Source organism: Xiphophorus couchianus, chromosome 10, assembly GCF_001444195.1.
Source record: "Xiphophorus couchianus chromosome 10, X_couchianus-1.0, whole genome shotgun sequence".
In the NCBI taxonomy this organism is placed as follows: Eukaryota; Metazoa; Chordata; class Actinopteri; order Cyprinodontiformes; family Poeciliidae; genus Xiphophorus; species Xiphophorus couchianus.
This window is the reverse complement of record NC_040237.1, coordinates 4,427,672-4,444,922: the sequence shown is the minus strand read 5'-3', so window position 1 is coordinate 4,444,922 and position 17,251 is coordinate 4,427,672. Positions and strand designations below refer to the sequence as shown.

General features: G+C 37.0%; 3 protein-coding genes and 1 long non-coding RNA gene across 4 annotated transcripts; 1 reads left to right on the top strand and 3 right to left on the bottom strand.

Annotated features, from left to right (window-relative positions):
• Window positions 1-57: 57 nt before the first annotated feature.
• LOC114152089 (dual specificity protein phosphatase 13-like) lies at window positions 58-5,151 on the bottom strand. The gene is made up of 3 exons (XM_028029805.1): window positions 4,886-5,151; window positions 2,678-2,895; window positions 58-2,175 (listed from the first exon to the last, which is right to left on the bottom strand). Exons 1-3 carry the CDS (start codon window positions 5,011-5,013, stop codon window positions 1,964-1,966), a joined length of 558 nt encoding a protein of 185 aa, XP_027885606.1. The 5' UTR covers window positions 5,014-5,151; the 3' UTR covers window positions 58-1,963.
• A 2,865-nt stretch (window positions 5,152-8,016) lies between these two features.
• On the bottom strand, window positions 8,017-9,316 carry LOC114152090 (dual specificity protein phosphatase 13-like). The gene is made up of 3 exons (XM_028029806.1): window positions 9,036-9,316; window positions 8,741-8,958; window positions 8,017-8,653 (listed from the first exon to the last, which is right to left on the bottom strand). The coding sequence occupies exons 1-3, from the start codon at window positions 9,164-9,166 to the stop codon at window positions 8,448-8,450; spliced, it is 555 nt and encodes a 184-aa protein (XP_027885607.1). The 5' UTR covers window positions 9,167-9,316; the 3' UTR covers window positions 8,017-8,447.
• A 1,345-nt stretch (window positions 9,317-10,661) lies between these two features.
• Window positions 10,662-16,984, top strand: samd8 (sterile alpha motif domain containing 8). The gene is made up of 6 exons (XM_028029800.1): window positions 10,662-10,853; window positions 12,561-13,136; window positions 14,005-14,100; window positions 14,606-14,723; window positions 14,808-14,958; window positions 15,746-16,984. The coding sequence occupies exons 2-6, from the start codon at window positions 12,580-12,582 to the stop codon at window positions 16,048-16,050; spliced, it is 1,227 nt and encodes a 408-aa protein (XP_027885601.1). The 5' UTR covers window positions 10,662-10,853; window positions 12,561-12,579; the 3' UTR covers window positions 16,051-16,984.
• Window positions 13,045-13,971, bottom strand: LOC114152092 (uncharacterized). The gene is made up of 2 exons (XR_003597065.1): window positions 13,320-13,971; window positions 13,045-13,153 (listed from the first exon to the last, which is right to left on the bottom strand). It is a non-coding gene; the product is annotated as an uncharacterized LOC114152092 (long non-coding RNA).
• Window positions 16,985-17,251: the final 267 nt, after the last annotated feature.

The following is a 17,251-nucleotide window of genomic DNA, read 5'->3' as shown; positions in this document are numbered from 1 at the left end:
ATTTTAATCAACCCCACACCGTTTGATCAGGACTTGTCTCGTTTATTTTTATTTTTTTAGCTTTGTGTCATTTAATGATGACTGTATTTACCTCCATAACACTGATACATTTATTGTCTTACGCAAAATATAAAAATACCACATTGAACCAGTGGATGTATTTATTTATTTTTTTTATAATTTATAAAAAACAAAATTCTTGCAAATTTTTGTATGTATAGAAAGAGATGTCTTGACAAAATAAAATAAAAATGATCATTACTCACTGTTATTTGATATGTGCTTATCCAAGTTTTGAATGGCATTTGTAGTTAATTTGAACAAGTATTGTTTTGAATTGTGCTGGTGCGTTCTAGGAATAAAATGCAGAACATTTGGAAATCGTCACTACTGTAAAGTTTTTGTTCATACCTTTTTTGTAACTCACATCCTTACAGATGAGTTCATAGACCATCAAAGGAAATGATGCCTTTTGATGCACAGCAGTGATCAACTCAACTGCTATGATAAATAGAACAAAGGAAATTCACGCTGTGATGTGTTGGACAGATGTTGCTGAATTATTCTCTCTTTTTCAGAGACGAAGAAGCTTAAGTAAACAATGCTTGTTCAACATGGTTATGATTCATTTGGTCCTTTTTGCTCTTACAAGAATGATTAGAATATGAGTAACTGCTTGTAAATGATAGCTATCAGTCTACTACATTTTATGGCCTTTGCCATATTTGTGCTCACTAGCCAACAAGACCTTTGGACCTTTTAGATTTCATCCAAAATCAAAACACAAACATTTTCTTCATCAAATGTTCATAAACTAAGGAAAATGGACATCAAAGCATGAATGCTGTGATTGCAATTAAGGTAGAAAATATCAATATCAATTACAATATGTTAGATTTTTGTATTTTGTGACAATTATGTCCATATTTTATTACAAATACTTGCCTATAAATACCAATAATTGTAACTAGTTATAGTCGATGATATCACTTGAAGATTGCCCGCTTAAGGTTTAGTGTTTTGTTTTTGTCTTTTACTTAGACTGCGATAATCCAGCATCCCCAACTAAAGATCACACCCTAATATAGTTTCCAGGGGACCAAGAGAAATCTTAACATAACTTTTTACCATATTTTCATGGTGGGTACAACAACATTGTGCTGTGGGTATTTTTTGCAATATATACAGTACAGACCAAACGTTTGGACACACAGTTGTGTCCAAACGTTTGGTCTGTACTGTAAGTCAAAACTTGTTGCTGAAACTGAACAAAACAAATCTGCTCAAAACTTCATCATAAACTTCATATTTGACAAAAAAGCACACACAGTTGTAAAAACTTCAAAATTACAAGACAGCACATGAAAAACTTCAAAAAAAGAGAGGTAGAAAACCCTTAAACATCCAAAGATGGGCATTTGTTATTTTGCACCTTTGTAGTTTTGGTTGAACAAAACTGTGTACTCACCCTCAAAACATTTGGACCAGTATTTTTCAGACCATTTATCTCAATAATTCATGAAAATACTTCACAACATGAGAAGTAAATTGCTGAGTAAAGGGTAAAGTACACAAAGGCACAAAATGTCCCACCCCCTTACAAGTACAGCTGTACTGATATTGTACTATCGCTCTGCAGGTCTATTACAGAGAGTGAAATTTAGTGAAATTTAGATTTTTGGAAGCATCTGAATTCTTGAGTCATTGATTAACAAAGGTCAAAAAGTTAAGTGTGGGTCTGGAAGACAATAGTCTGATGAATGAGATTTTTGGAAGCACAAACGTCTACACAGATTCTCACAGCTTAAAATGCTAACATACTGTCACCTGAATATCTCCAAAAATCTGTGACCTGCCGAGCCAAAAACATTTTTTCTGAAGAAAACTCACAGTCCAGACTGCTGGATCAACAGACTGCCGGACGTCTTGACGCATAACTAAAACGCAGTCAGGCTAAAAAAGTCTACAATATCTGACAGGTTTTCTTTTTCCTTGTCAGCTGAAGATCTAGATCCAGCAGCAAAGCCAGGAAATTCCTGTTGGGATAGATGGCCCTTTTCTGGACCACTTTCTGCAGGGCCTGTTTGAGCGGGAGGTGACGGTAGATCATGAGGTAGGCTAGCACCAAAGTCGACGAGCGGCTCATTCCCATGATGCAGTGCACCAAAACCTTCCCTGAAGAACAAGACAAAGGCAGAGAGAGGTGTGAGGGAAGGATTAGTGAGGCCTCAGACTTATTAATATCATACATGACTGCCCGTCTCACACTGTGGCCTTTCTTTTTTCTTTTTTTTTTTTCTGCTTGTGAGCTAAAAATAGTCGACAATTCATCATCTTTGTTCATTTGAAGTTCTTTTGCAGACAGTCCAACTCTCTTTAATCCCAACTCATCCTCTCCTTGTTTCTTTGAAAGAAGCTATTGCATACTTAAATTCAGCAAGGTAAGAAACTTATTATTACGGGGTGAACATACATTTGCATAGTAGTACAAGCTCTGTTACATTGTGGTGCCAGGTGACATTGAAAGAGCAGCAAGATGTGAGAAGGTTTTTTTTGGATGGGTAACTCTATTAAGAATTTACAGAATGAAACAAATGATTTTATGTGTAGGAATTAAAAAAGGGGAAGCTTCTTTTCCTTCTGTTCATTCTGGATCAAGTTTGTTGAAAGTTCTTACCACCAGGTGACTTCAGAGCTTTATGAATGAAATCCGCAGCGGGCTGGAAGTAAACGTCCAGATCAAAGTGAGTAGAGTCATCTGCTGGAATGCCAAAATACACAAAGTCGTTGCCATAAAAGCTTTGGTTCCCTGGGCTGCCTTGCTTGGAGTGAGCAGCATTTAACACATGAGTTATGCCTAAATTCAGCAGGACAGCCTTGTTTTGGGCTACTGCCCTAGCAAGACACAGAGACAGAGAGAAGTTTAAGACATTGGTGAAAGCTATGCATCACAGCACAATGATTTTCTGTCAGAATGACAATATGTGGGAGAGGTTCAAAAAATGTGATGGCTGGATGTAAGTAAATTAGAATATCATTGAAAAATTTATTTGTCATAGTGATTAATTTGAAACTCGTATTCTACTCTACATTACACGGATGGATATATTTCAAGTGTTTGTTTCTGTTCATTTTGACAATGCTGTTAACAGCTAATGAAACCCTTAAGTTCAGCCTCTGACAAAAAAGGAATATTCCATAGGGCCAACAAAATTTATTTTTTTTGGTAGTGAAATGCTACATAGTGACTATGAAATGCAAAGTCATGACGAGGAGTTGACAAGTGTCCAGTGGGAAATCACTGACACCCTTCACAAGGAGGGTAAGCAATAAAATCTAATACCTAAAGAAACCGGCTGTACAAACAGTGTGGCATCTAAACGTTTTAATGGAAAGTTGAGTGGAAGGAAAACATGCTACAGAAAATGTTGCACATGTGCTTAGGGATTTTAAGAGCCTTATCAAATGTACAGTTGGTCCAATGTACAATTGTCTGATTATGTACGAGAGTTGATGAAAATCCTAAATTTAGTTGGTAGATAAATAATATATAATATCACACTAATAAAAAAAAGGACTTAATGCAGAAATGACGGCTTACTGAAAACTACCTAAACTGTATAGTATATATACTCAGCACTTAACCACTCTCTCATTTTTCTCCTAACAATACTTTTCTATGAAATATAGCTCAGACCAGTTTGCTGAACAGTCGAGAACAGAGATACTATATGGTCACTAAATCAAATATTGGCACTTTTAGGAGTGTGGGCAGGTGCCAAGTCCTGCTGGAAAATGAAATCAGCATCTCCATTAAGCTTGTCAGCAGAGTGAAGCATAAAGTGCTCAAAGATTTCCTGTTAGATGGCCGCGCTGACATTAGACTTGATCACACACATTGGACTAACACTAGCATAACATGGCTCAACTAATCAATTCATTCTCTTTATTTATTTCTGTATAAAAGAAATAAATGGCATATCAAGGTTAGTGCAGTTTACAACACTAACAGGCCCAATTTTTATACACAGAAATATAAACAGTTTAATCTTATGAGATTCTATTTAATTTTAATATATCCCAAAGCTGTAAAATTTAGTTCATAATGCCAACTGATGCATTTTTTTTTACCTAAAGAAGGCCAGTTCATTGGTTTGAGTCATTTATTTAGGGGAGCTAGTATGTCGTGACATACAGTATAAAAGGATTGACCCCCTTTTAACACAAACGGACTAACAGTGGAAACTCACTATTTCCCCACCACACCTCCAGAATGAGGGATCTTGAATTTCAAATTAAATGAAAAATGTACTTTCATCTGAAAAGAGGACTTTAGACCACTCCAGTCTTTTTCTTCAAGTAAGAAAGATAACAATTGCAACTCCACACCTTGATACGCCATGAGTATTTCCCTCAAAACTTTGAATATCATTCACTTAATCATCTTAAGGTTGCAGTGGTCCTTTTCTACCATAGGTTTTCCTTCCAGTCAACTTTCCATTAATATGCCTGGACACAGTAGACTATGGTTTACCCTCCTTGTGGGTTTTGTCAGTGAACGTCTGCTGGACAATTATCAAGTCAGCAATCTTCCTCATTATCATGTTGGGCATAACATTTTTGAATGACTTTATTTTATTGGAATTATGCATTATTCTAATATTTGAGACATCATTTTCCATTTTTGTTAGCTTTAAAGTATAATCAACAACATAAGTGGAAATAAATACTTTGGAAATGTTACTCATTGTGTAATGAAGCAATATAAGACATGAGTTTCACCTTTTCAGTTGCTGAAACAAATTTTAATGATATTCAAATTTTCTAAGTGCACCTTTATAGATGCAGTGCCATCCTATTAAAAATGTAATTAAATACTACTTACACATTCCCTATGTATATATTTGGCCATACTTCATCAATTTGGTGGAGGTGTAGCTTACAAGCGTCCAAAACCTTCTGCAGATCCTTCACAGTTGGATATTCTTTTGCCTTGTCTTTCACAGTTGGCATTTTAAGTCCAAAAGTCCAGTCTTGGATCGATTGCCGGCCAAAATGTTTGTTGTTATCAAAGCAGTCCCAGTCTCTCTCCAGCTCGGGATGATCATTTCCAGCAGGTGCTGTCACTGGACAGTTACCCAATTTAGTGCTTAACCCAGCGTGTTGTCTTACCCATGCAGAGGGCAGAGCAACAGGCACTGCAGCAGGGACTCTGCTTTTCACACACCGCCATGGGACTTTAATTTAATCAGCCTCGCTCAGTGATGAACCAGTCTATAAAGCAGTGATAATTGGGCATAATTATGGTCAAACTGTTAAAGAGCACTGCTTATATTGGATATAACTCTGCATTTATTGAACAGAATCACTTTGCGTCATGTGGCTTGTTAAATGCTGCCGTGCAAACATAGCAGCAAATTGGGTTTGAAAAAGTGAAACACAAGCCCACATGCGCTTGTCATGTTTAACTCTTATCAGGTTGCAGGTTAAACTCATTCTAGCTGCCAGAGTGAATGAAAGAAAGCTTTATTTCATCACTCTAACTCCATTAAATGCCCTAATTTTCCTTTTGTTGGATCATAAATGTTGATGGAACATGTTCAGTGCCAGTGCTGGTCAAAAAATGTCTGTGGGTAATTTTTGACCTGAAGGTAATCGGCGGATTATTTAAAGGCAGGCTCTTGTTTCATATTTGTTATGTGACAGTTCCCACTACTAATGTAGGATATATGCAATTAACCCATGTTTGAAATGTGTTTTGTAAATTGTGTTTCTTAGAACAACACTCTACCTGCAAGGCATGCAAAAACAGGATTTCTCAGAAATAAATTATTAGCAATGAGATTCATAGACCTTAAGGAGCAAATGTTGCCATTATCCTCAGATTTTTTTTTTATTCTGACAGATGGTAACAGTTCTGGATAGACTACCAAAGAGTAAGAAACAGAATGAGATAATTATTCAACATTACCACCCATTTTGTGTTTTGTTTTTTAGTTAAACTTTACTAAAATGTAACTGTTCTGAGTTCAATAAAACATTTTTTCATAACCTTGAACAACTTGTTGAATGGTAAAGAAATGTGTATTTTATTCACTAAATCTGGCATTTAAGGGGTTAGAAATAATAAACCAAAACAATCCACAAACATTGTTTGTGAATAATGACTAAAGTTTATTTTGACATTCAAAACATTTTTTAAAAAGTCATCAAATTTCAAAGGAACTCTTTGAAATAGCTTTTTTTTGTATTTAGAGAGGTAGGACATAATGAGAAATTATAGAGGTTAATTCTTGTGATTTATTATTTATAAAGCACAATAGATAAAACCTTTAATTGGGTTGTTTATGTTTTGGCTTAATTTGCAATAGTCACTATATAGCCATTATTATGCCATTAGATTCACAATCTTTAAACTAAAGCAACACAATTTCTAGTTTTCTTTTTTGACAAACTTTGATTTTCTGTCACAGCTAAGCTTAATAAAAGCCTATACCACCATCTGCTGACAGCATTATGAAGCCTAACTTATTTGGTCAAAACCAGCAAACAGGTGACAACTCAAATGTTTTTCTTGGTACTTGCTGAATGGTTAAGTTTCTTAAATTAAGCTCCCTGAACTCAGGAGAGAAAATCATAATGAGCTACATTCAAAGACTGTCGATGGAATTAGAGAAGTTGCTTAATGACGTTCACCATCACCCAGATTCACTACCTTCAGTTAATAAAGCAACAATTCAGCAAAAATTTCCCATTCAACGTGAAATCTTCCCCCTTCAGTGATAGCACAAATGCTATAATCTGAGTCTTCTGAGGAAAATAAGGTGAGCTAAGTGTGTATAAAGTGTGATGAAATATTTTTGCATCAATGAACCCTGGTTGAGACGTTCCTACGACATAATTTTAGCTGTAGAATTAATTTAGTTTAGAGCTCATGTTACTGACCTCATTAGAAGTCTGCGGTATCCCTATAAAAGAGAGTCACATGAATGTCTGCTGAGCAGAGCTCTTTGAAGAGAAGGAAGATGTTCACGATTGCTATGTCAAAGAAGTGGTAGAAAAATGTTTTATACTGCTTCTGGATTTTGTGGAGATCTTCATTTGCATCTACTCCTCCCTTGCACATGAGTATGTCAAAGAACTTAGATAATCTTTAATTATCTAAGAGGAATAGGAATGTCCTTTGTTCAGTGTCCACTGCTGTCCTTCACTTTGCTGTGTCACTGTTGTGTGTAAGGAGGAGCAAAGGAAGATATCTGGTATCTAGGTACTGGACAAAGGAGTGAGCTGAAGTGAAGCCAACAGATGTTGCCTTGAGGAGGTCTAGGAGGTCAATCACCTCAAGTCATTGCCTTTTGACTTGAGGTAACACAGCCTGATTCTCTGCTATAGGAAATCTTGGAATAGGATGGGACTGGTGTGAAAATTGTCCTCAAACTATTTGTAGCCTGTGCCTAGCAATGACGTTTTTATAAGCCTTGTCAAAGAGTCATAACTGAGACCTTTTCTAGCGCTGTTTTCTCCTCATAAACAAAGAAGTCTCAGGTGTATCCATAGCTGGAGGTATGAAAGAAAATAATTGAAGCCCCTGAAGACATGCTTGCCCTTCATCTTTGCTTGAATATAACCCTTGCTTTTGAGGCAACCATTCTCATCAATGCCGGTCTCCTGGAGAGGGTGGTAGTTTCGGGTGCAGACTTCTCTCATTTCCTTGTAAAGAGGTTTTATCTTTTCGAGTTGATCAAGTTCTGGTGCCCCTCTTGTTGCTTCATTTTCTGCACTACTCAGGTGAAGAGCGTTGATGATCCTGAGTCACTTCTTCCCTGATGTGACTGACTTGGAAACAACAGACAGCACAGCTTTTCACCTCATCAGTAGTCCGTTAGAGATGAGCATTTCAGAAAGCCCATGTAAATGACAACAGACAGACAGCCAGACATATCCTGCAGAGCATTTCACTGACCGACACATTTGTTCTGTTGTTCTGTGTTTCAAGCAGACTCGGTGGAGTCAAGCAAGAGGGAACGAGTTTAATTAGTCATGTGTTCCAGAAATTACAACCTGTAATTACTTGTTAGATTAATTTACAACTGCTGTGACTCCAAAAAATAACTGAACTCATCAGGAAGTTTGTCTGTTGTGTGATGACAACTTGTAAGTTTTTAAATGCATGTAAATCTTAAAGGAATTACATTTCTAAAATGAAAATAATAATATAGATTACCAGTTTGCCTATTTTGAAATCATTAGGACAAATGACAAAGAACACTCACTCTTGATAAACAAATATCAAACATCTGCATGAGAATTGAGGAACTCTTGGGGGACCCCTGCTGGCCTGGAGGCACCCTGCAGCAGCTTAGTTTGTTTCTGCCCCTGGCCAGCTTTGTGTCTACCTCTGCTGGCAGATACACACAGCATCACTTATCCTGAAGAAAACGGATGTCTTAAGTCTCATTAGCAGGAGTATTGTGTAGTTTCAGATCCAAAGCACACAGCTGCTTTAGGAAACCCCTGTTTGGGAAAATCCACCTGCACTCTTTGACCTTATTGATGGCTGCCAGCAGGGTGTAAGAATGGTAGATCATGAGGTAAGCCAACACCAGCGAGGCAGACCTGCTCACTCCGACTGCACAGTGCACTAACACTCGAGCTACAGTAGAAGAAAATAAATTAAAGTGGAGGACATTATTGTTATTCTCTTAAATAATGAAACTAAGGCAACTTGACAGGTATTTACCCCCATTCGCGTTGAGTGAGTTGTGAATATATTCAGCAGTTGGCAAGAAATAGCGAGAAAGGTCAAAACTCGGTGAGTCATCGGCAGGGACTCCATAATATTCCACTGTGGCTCCATAAAAGTCACGACTTCCCTGACAGTACGTCCTCCCATGAGCTGCATTCACTACATGAGTAATTCCCAGCTTCCACAGACTGTAGCGGTCGTTGGCAACTGACCTGAGGAGAAAGCAAGCAGCCATAATATTTGGCACGGGACTGGATGAGAAACGAATATTGTGGAAGTTAACACTTACATGTCCCCAATGTAGAGGTTTGGCCAAACTTCATCCACATGGTTCCCAAATCTCTTACCTCCATACAAAACCTTCTGCAGTTCTTTTAGAGAGGCAGTGACACAAGAAACTGCGCTGCTTTTATCCTGCATTTTGATGAATTCTCTGTACACAAATATTAAATATATATCCACTAAAATACTACTCCAAAAACTACCACTTCGGAGGATTTATTCTCTAGATTCCCTGAGGATAAAAAATGTATTTCTGAACTGTTGAGGCTTTACTACAGCCATGTTAGTACTGACATAGACAGGTGGCTCTGTTCTAAAATTAAAACACTGACCTATTTTCTTAATGTCAGGTTTAGACCACTGTGATTAATGACTTACTTTATTGCAGTACAAAAAACAAAGAAATAAATAAATGAGCGACAGAATATAATACTGTTGTTAATTTTATAATTTTTTATCTACATTCACAAGAATTTCTTAATCAAAGAAAAAAAACTAAAGTTGAAACAAAGAACAAAGTAAATATTACATCAGATCTAGATATTTTTAACCTAAATATGGAAACAAATGACATTTAAATGATATTTAAACAAAGGATGAAAAAAATGCCCATTAGTTTTTAATTGAGAACATGGAAACCAAAATTGTACAGTAACTAAGATGAATCCAGCTTGTGTTTTTTCTCTGTTTTTTATTTTTATTGCTGTATAACAAAGATGAAAAAGAATTTATAGGGGTACATTGGCAAAGAGTTGGTAATTATTCTGATGCTGCATGTCCGGTTGTTACTTACAATTGTCATTATTATTATTATTATTATTATTATTATTATTATTATATATAAGTAGATTTTTTTCTTGTCATGTTATGAGAGTTATTTTGTAATCACGTTGTCTATGAAATACAATTTATCTGTTGGCTCTTTAGCGCATTATATTGAACAGGCACATGAATATTATAACATTGTGGTAATTATATATATTTTTGGTTAATTGTTGAGTCAGTAAATAATAGATTTAATTAAACTGAGATAAAGGGTAGGATTAAATAAGTGTTCACTTCAGTTTTCAAACTGAAAAGTAGTGGTAAACTACTTATTTTGTATTCGGTTATGTATGCATGTATTTTCTCCTACTGATTGTTTTATTGTTTTTAAAAGCTTGTTTGAAATAAATAAATAAATAAAACTAAATGTTGCGATTTTACTCTACCTCTCAGGACAGAAAACTGGTTTAGATGTTCAAAAACAATCCTGGATCCACCTATCCCAACGTCATACAACAGTGAAGCTAGTTTTAAATCGAAATTGACTGGAAGACTTTCTGGCCAAGAAAGAAATATTTATTCTAAAATTAGGTCCTATAATAGTAGTAGTTAATTTCTAGCTACCTGCATGAAAAGAAAACCCTTTCCACAATGACAATGAGTCTTATTGGATTTGATACGTTTTTAAACCTCAGAACATTATCCCAACTGTTAAGAAAAAAAACATTAAATTACAACATTTTCTCGTAATTTTACAGTATGGCATAGAAACACAGATGCTGAAAAAACGCTGCAGTATCAACTTTGACCACCAGATGTCAGTGTTGATCAGCTTTAGCTAAAGCTCTTTCTATTTTTTTTACGTGCGCATCTATTCTGCACATTAGCGCACTGGCTTGTCAACAGTAAGCTAGTCAGCGCGAATCTTGGCCAAAATGATTTCCTCCAAGCTCGTGTTGCTTCATACTCCGCTAACAGGGTGTCGGTTAGTTTTCGAGAGATGCCGGTTAGTTAGCTGAGTAAAGAAGCTCCGTGTCATCTTCAGGTGCATCTCAAACTGGTGAGTGAATGTTAAGAACGTGTACAGAGAAAGCTATCATCCGTTAGCTCGATTAAGCTAGGATAGATTTCCTATAAGACATAGATCGCAGGCGATGCTTAGATTTGTTTTCACGTTTTTGTCAGACAGAAATTGTGTTTGCATACAACCTGACCGCCCAGGTCAAGTTGCAGGACAAAAACTGAGCAACAGAAGTGGTGGCTTAGACCTCCTCTTCATCATATTTGCTTACCAGTGATTTGAGCTGTTGTGGGTGGAGGATTTCGAAAAGCAGTCACTCAGCTCTACAAATAAAAGAAGCCTCAGTATCTTCTCATGTTAAAACATCAGAGGATAAGCATGACAATTTACTCCATATTAATTAATGAATGATATTTACAGATGTTAAAGTCAGTCTTCTGTTGAAGTATCCCTTTTGATACTTAGGATAAACTTCTCTGTTCATTTTAGGGATAAGGATGTGTTGGGGTTGTAGTTTCCAAGAAAAGGCATATGACATTTCCCTCATACAGTACATACAGCTACCTAGGCAAAATAGGCAGTAATGAGATTCGGTACTCTAAAATACAGAACTTTGGTATAATTTATTACACCACTAACCGTAATGAATGGCTTAATTTAAAAATGAAGCTATGAATAATCATCAGCCTTTTGATGATTATTCTGCAGTTTTAGAATATGCCATCAATAATTGACTTTCAACACCTTTTTAGTAATGTTGACATAAAAATCTGTTGTTGTCTAAAGGTAACTTGAACTTCAGCAATTGGCCCTGGATTACATGTTAGAATAAAATTTGTTCTCTTTTTTTACCATTCATTTTAATGAGTGTGTTTAGATTGTCGATAGGACAAAAATGCAGTCTTAAATGACAAATCTGTTTTCAAGGGCCCAGCCGATTGTACCATTACCAAGTATTGATATCTAACTTATTTTTAAAAAGAGTCTTGTTTACCTTTGTCACAAATTTTATTAATATTGGTTATTTTCTACTCTGGTTGCCTTATATTCTTGGAGACTCATTTCCCTTCAAAAGTGGGACTGTAGGAAATTCCTACCATTGCGTAATTAACTTTATTGATATATTTAGCAAAGAGAACACGTCAGTTTCTCTATATGGGCATGAGTTTTGGTTACCAAATGATTGAACTATTTTTTCCTCTACCATTTCCTCTGCGAAATATGTGGTCAAGATTATATGCACAACACATTCCAGCAACAAGGCAGTTCAAGGTGCTTTACATGATGAAGACACAACGCAATAAACAAACAAAAATGTATCAGTGGCAAAATAAAGAGAAGTCATGAAAAGTTGTGATCCAGATTAGAATTTGTCAATGTTATTATTAATCAAAGGCAACTATAAACAAATGTCTTCCGTTGTGATTTAAAGGAACTCAGCATTTCCTTTCAATAGTTGACTCATCATGATTAATCCGATTAATCGTTTCAGTCCTACTTTGAGTCGTAAATGTGGGTAAGAATGCAATCATTGCATTTTTCTGTTGGAGTTCAAAAACTACTATCTCACTCAAACGGCATAGTGTTTCATTTAAGGAAGAAAAAAACTCATAGTGTCCAGGTTGGTTCTTAAAGAAATGTATTTATTATAAGTAATCTGATCTGTTTGCTTCTCCTTCTTAGCCTTGTTCGGTGTTGCAGATACAGTAAATACTTTGCGTTCACATTGAAGTCTCATTGTTTCAGCCTTCGGCGTGAGAAGAAAATGACCCAGCTTAGCGTCCGTCACTGGACGCCTAAACACGTAGCCAGGTGGCTAAAGGAAGAAGGCTTCTGTGACTACGTGGACCTGCTGTGCAACAAGCACCGGCTGGATGGCACCAGCCTGCTTGCCCTCAGCGAGTACGACCTGCGCTCACCGCCTCTGGAGCTCAAGGTGCTGGGCGACATCAAGAGGCTGATGATGTCCATCCGCAAGCTCCAGAAGCAGAACATGGACGTGCTGGAAGAGTTGGGCGTCCCCTTCGATGGCCTCTCTCCGTCGAGCTCTGGGAGCAACTTGGAATGGTTGTGCAACGGAGACCCCGGCAGAGACTGCGACAGCACCAACACGGCTCCGGTGGGGGAGGAGTACCAGCAGTACACCAACGGGAAGTACAAGCAGCAGATAAGGCGGCTGGATCCCGAATACTGGAAGACGGTGCTCAGCTCCGTCTACGTGGTGTTTGTGTTCGGGTTCACGTCCTTCGTCATGGTCATAGTCCACGAAAGGGTGCCTGACATGCGCACCTACCCGCCACTGCCTGACATTTTCCTCGACAGGTTAGTGCTCACAAATCCTGACTTATGACACAAAGAAATAATCAGTTGTGAAGTGCGGCAGAGTGGGTGAAACAAGAATCTATATTTTTGATGTTACTACTGCAGTCTTCCGTCTATTGTCCTCACAAGCTCCTGATGAGGAAACTCGGCTTCAAAGAGATCACAGAGAGTTTTTAAACTGACCTTGTTTGAGGTGCGATCTACTGTTAAAAAGCGGCTTTGAGTTTTCATGGAAATGTTCCGCCTGATCAGAGAACAGCTGATTTCAGGGAGCTGCTTCAGGATGCGTTTTGGGAAATAAAACATGCTGATGTCAGTTATTTTATTTAGTCCCATGATTTTCTTCTTAATGCGCAGCTTTAAGGAGAAGAATACTTGAAAGTAAATGTTTTCAGTCATGTTTTGAACCACACCTCAATTTCTTCATATTGTGTTTAAATGTTTTTTGTTTTCTGTTCAAAGCCTTAAAATAAATATGTTACTACAGCTGAATAAATCTCACACAAGTACTCAGTGATAGATTTAACAAAAAAATAAAACTAAATCAGCATAAAATACTTTTAGATTTGTTTTGCAAACATTTCCAGTATCCTTTAATCTGTGCTGGTCCAGCTCACAGTGTTTATTCAAATTTGTGGTAGTGATGGAAAAGTTCAAGGAGTGTCAACACTTTGCAAGGCCTTGTGGCTACAGGAAAATAGAAGCACGTTCTGTCTTTTTGGTCAGGCAGCTGGTAATAAAATACTTTCAGCTTTTTAAAAGTTATTCTATTTGTCGACACAGATTCATCTTTTTTATTTTTTGTTGAAGGCATGTCAGGTATTTTTTGTGTTTTGTTTAAAAAAAAAGATTTTACACTTTTCAACAGCGTGCCAAGGATACCATGGGCCTTTGCTATGGCTGAAGCATGTGGGGTGATTCTCTGTAACATCTGGCTGCTGGTTCTGCTGCTGCATAAACACAGGTAATGTAATCAATCAGTGAACAGTTTAGGTTTCTAGAAGGTGGAGGTTATAGCTTCTTTAGTTTGGCTTAATATGGATTTTGAATAGTTTTCTAGTTATTTATTTAGTTGTCTTTAATTGTCATTCAAGCTTTAGATTTTAGATGTGTTCATTTTTATCATTTTTTAAATTATTTTTAACAGATTTATCACTTTTATCAGGATTTTAGTCCGTATGTCTTATGTTTGTCCGCTTCTACTGTCTTCTAATTCAACATCAACACATAGTTCAATACTTTAAACTTATCTGTTGAAAGTTGCATATTTCTGTACCTCTTTCTCCCACATTTACCCTGGTTTAACTCAGATTGTTTTGCAGTTATCTTATTGCCTACTGTTTTTCTTAGCTCTAAAGCCCTTTGTTTTGCCCTTGTTGTGGATGAAAAGTACAATAAAGACTTAAGAACATTGCCTGACATTGGATCAGGCAATCAGAGTTCAATTCCCTGTTTGCGTCGACTTGCAGGTCCATCCTTTTGCGACGCTTGTGTAGCCTGATGGGGACAGTTTTTATGCTGCGGTGCGTAACCATGTTTGTCACCTCCCTGTCCGTGCCTGGGCAGCATCTGCAGTGCACAGGAAAGGTAAAATTGGCCCATTTTTCATCTATTTTCGTCCTGTCTTAGATACAACAATATTTAATGGTCTCACTTCCTCCGTCATTGTAGATTTATGGCGACATGTGGGCCAAACTGCAGCGGGCCGTGGCCATCTGGAGTGGTTTTGGGATGACCCTGACCGGTGTGCATACATGTGGGGACTACATGTTCAGCGGCCATACTGTCGTCCTCACAATGCTCAACTTCTTTGTCACCGAGTGTGAGTAAAACAAAATATATTTCATGTACATTGCCCTCTACAATTGTTGGCACCCCTGGTAAAAATGTATAAAAAGTATTAAAATGGATTTATATTTATTGCAGTAACAAAATCTCGTCTGAAAATAAATTGATCCTGTTGTTTCGGATTGTTATCCTGCTCAATGGACCTGATTATGACCTGTTTTTGGTAAAAAAGTATCATTCTTTACCAGTTTTAATTAAAAGTCTCTTTATGTTAGAAAGTTTGTGATGTCATGCACTCTAAAATTCCCAGGGACTTTGGAAGAGAGAGTCCCACAGCATCACAGAACCTCCGCCATACAGAACTGCAGGGATTAGAGGCTCCATAATTATAATCACAATATTGCAAGAGCATTTGCAGCACAATATTTAAAAGAAAATTAGTTAAATATACATATAAAATTTAATGGAATGATGAATAAGTTAACCTTACACAACCCTAACAATACAGCCAGAGCTTAAATGGAATGGTTTACATCAAAGCAAATTCATGTTACAATGGCCCAGTCAAAGTCCAGACAAAAATCCAATAGAGAATCTGAAAACTTTTGACTGAGCTTTAACTATTTTGTAAAGAAAAATCGGAAAAGTTTTCACTTTCTACAAACTTTTTTTTCAGATATAGGTAAATGTGTTTCTACAAATTATCTACTGGGGCTGAAGTAAAATGGAATCCATTTTAAATTTTTTTTGACAATTTCTTCTCCAGTGTGAAGCATTTATGGGTAATATTAACAAATACGTTCTTCTTTTCATTCGCTCAGACACTCCACGAAGCTGGAACTTCATTCACACCTTGTCTTGGGTCCTCAACCTCTTTGGGATCTTCTTCATCCTGGCTGCCCACGAACACTACTCCATTGACGTGTTCATCGCCTTCTATATCACTACCAGACTTTTCCTGTACTACCACACTCTGGCCAACACCCGGGCGTACCAGCAGAGTCGGCGAGCCCGCATCTGGTTCCCCATGTTCTCCTTCTTCGAGTGCAACGTCAACGGGCCCGTCCCCAACGAGTACTGCTGGCCCTTCTCCAGACCTGCCATGTTGAAGCGGCTGATTGGATAACAAACTGCGGCGCACCTGGGTTTTTTAGTCTCGTTTTGTGAAGTTGCCAACTGTGACATCCTCGACAAAGACGCCCGATGTGATGCTCAGAGCCAAACCTTCTGTTAGTTTTGGAGTCCACCTCTAACTTGCTTTGTCATATCAACAATTTCTAGGTGGATTAGGCAAAATACACTGCAAGCTCAATCATGTTGTTTAAAAGAACACAGTGGAGTTACAGCAAGAGGGAAATCTTTTCATTCTCATGCAGGATTGCCTATTTTGTAGCTTCTGACACAAGTCATGCTGTTAGTTGACATTTGTGATCTTTAGGCATGGAAACTGTCAACATCTGTATTTCCTGAGGTCATATTTTTTTTCACTGTTTAACAAGGTCTAATTTATTAAGAAATGTCATTATCAGCCAAATCCTTGGGAAGAAAACTTTTCTGCTGTCTCTAAAATATGTCTTAAGTATTTCCTTGCCAATTAAGAGATTTCACTCCATCAAAATGTTTTCAGATTTCTTGTCTATCGGTGATGAAAGAAATCTCCATGCACCATAAAATTACAAGACTAAGACCAATTTTTGTGCGCTTTCTGATATTATTCTTTTGACTTTAATCAGTACCAAACTAACCCCTTTTACTGTATGTGTGTATATTTATTTTTTAAACGTCAATAGATATTTTTATACTTCCCCTCCACCATTGCAGAATCATGTACATTGAAGGAAATGTTTACATTTATGTTGAATTGTATGTTTGAAATACAGTGTGTTAAGTGTAGACTTTGATTTGTGCTCTTTCATTGAGAGAATGTTGTCGTTGCAGATTATCTGAAACATGACGTATTGAACAATCCAAAATATTCTTTCATTAGAAAGGTTGATGTATTCAGCGCCTCATCGCTTATTTTGTTCAGTCATTTCTTTCATTAAAGAACTGGAAAACAACTTTTTTGTCTTTGTCTATTGTACAAACTTTGAAAGAATATACATTTTAGCACAACTTTATACCTTAAAGTTAAGAGGATGTAAACAATTTTCAATTCTGATTAATTGAAGGTGATGTGTAATGCTAGTTGTCTGCCACACTTTCCACCCTTTTTTTCATATTTTTGCCAGTCTTTATTAAATTTATACCAATTTTAAATCAGGCTTCTTTGAACAATTGCTCTATTGCCACTCTATAAATATAAGATTTGTGGAGTTCTTTAGTGT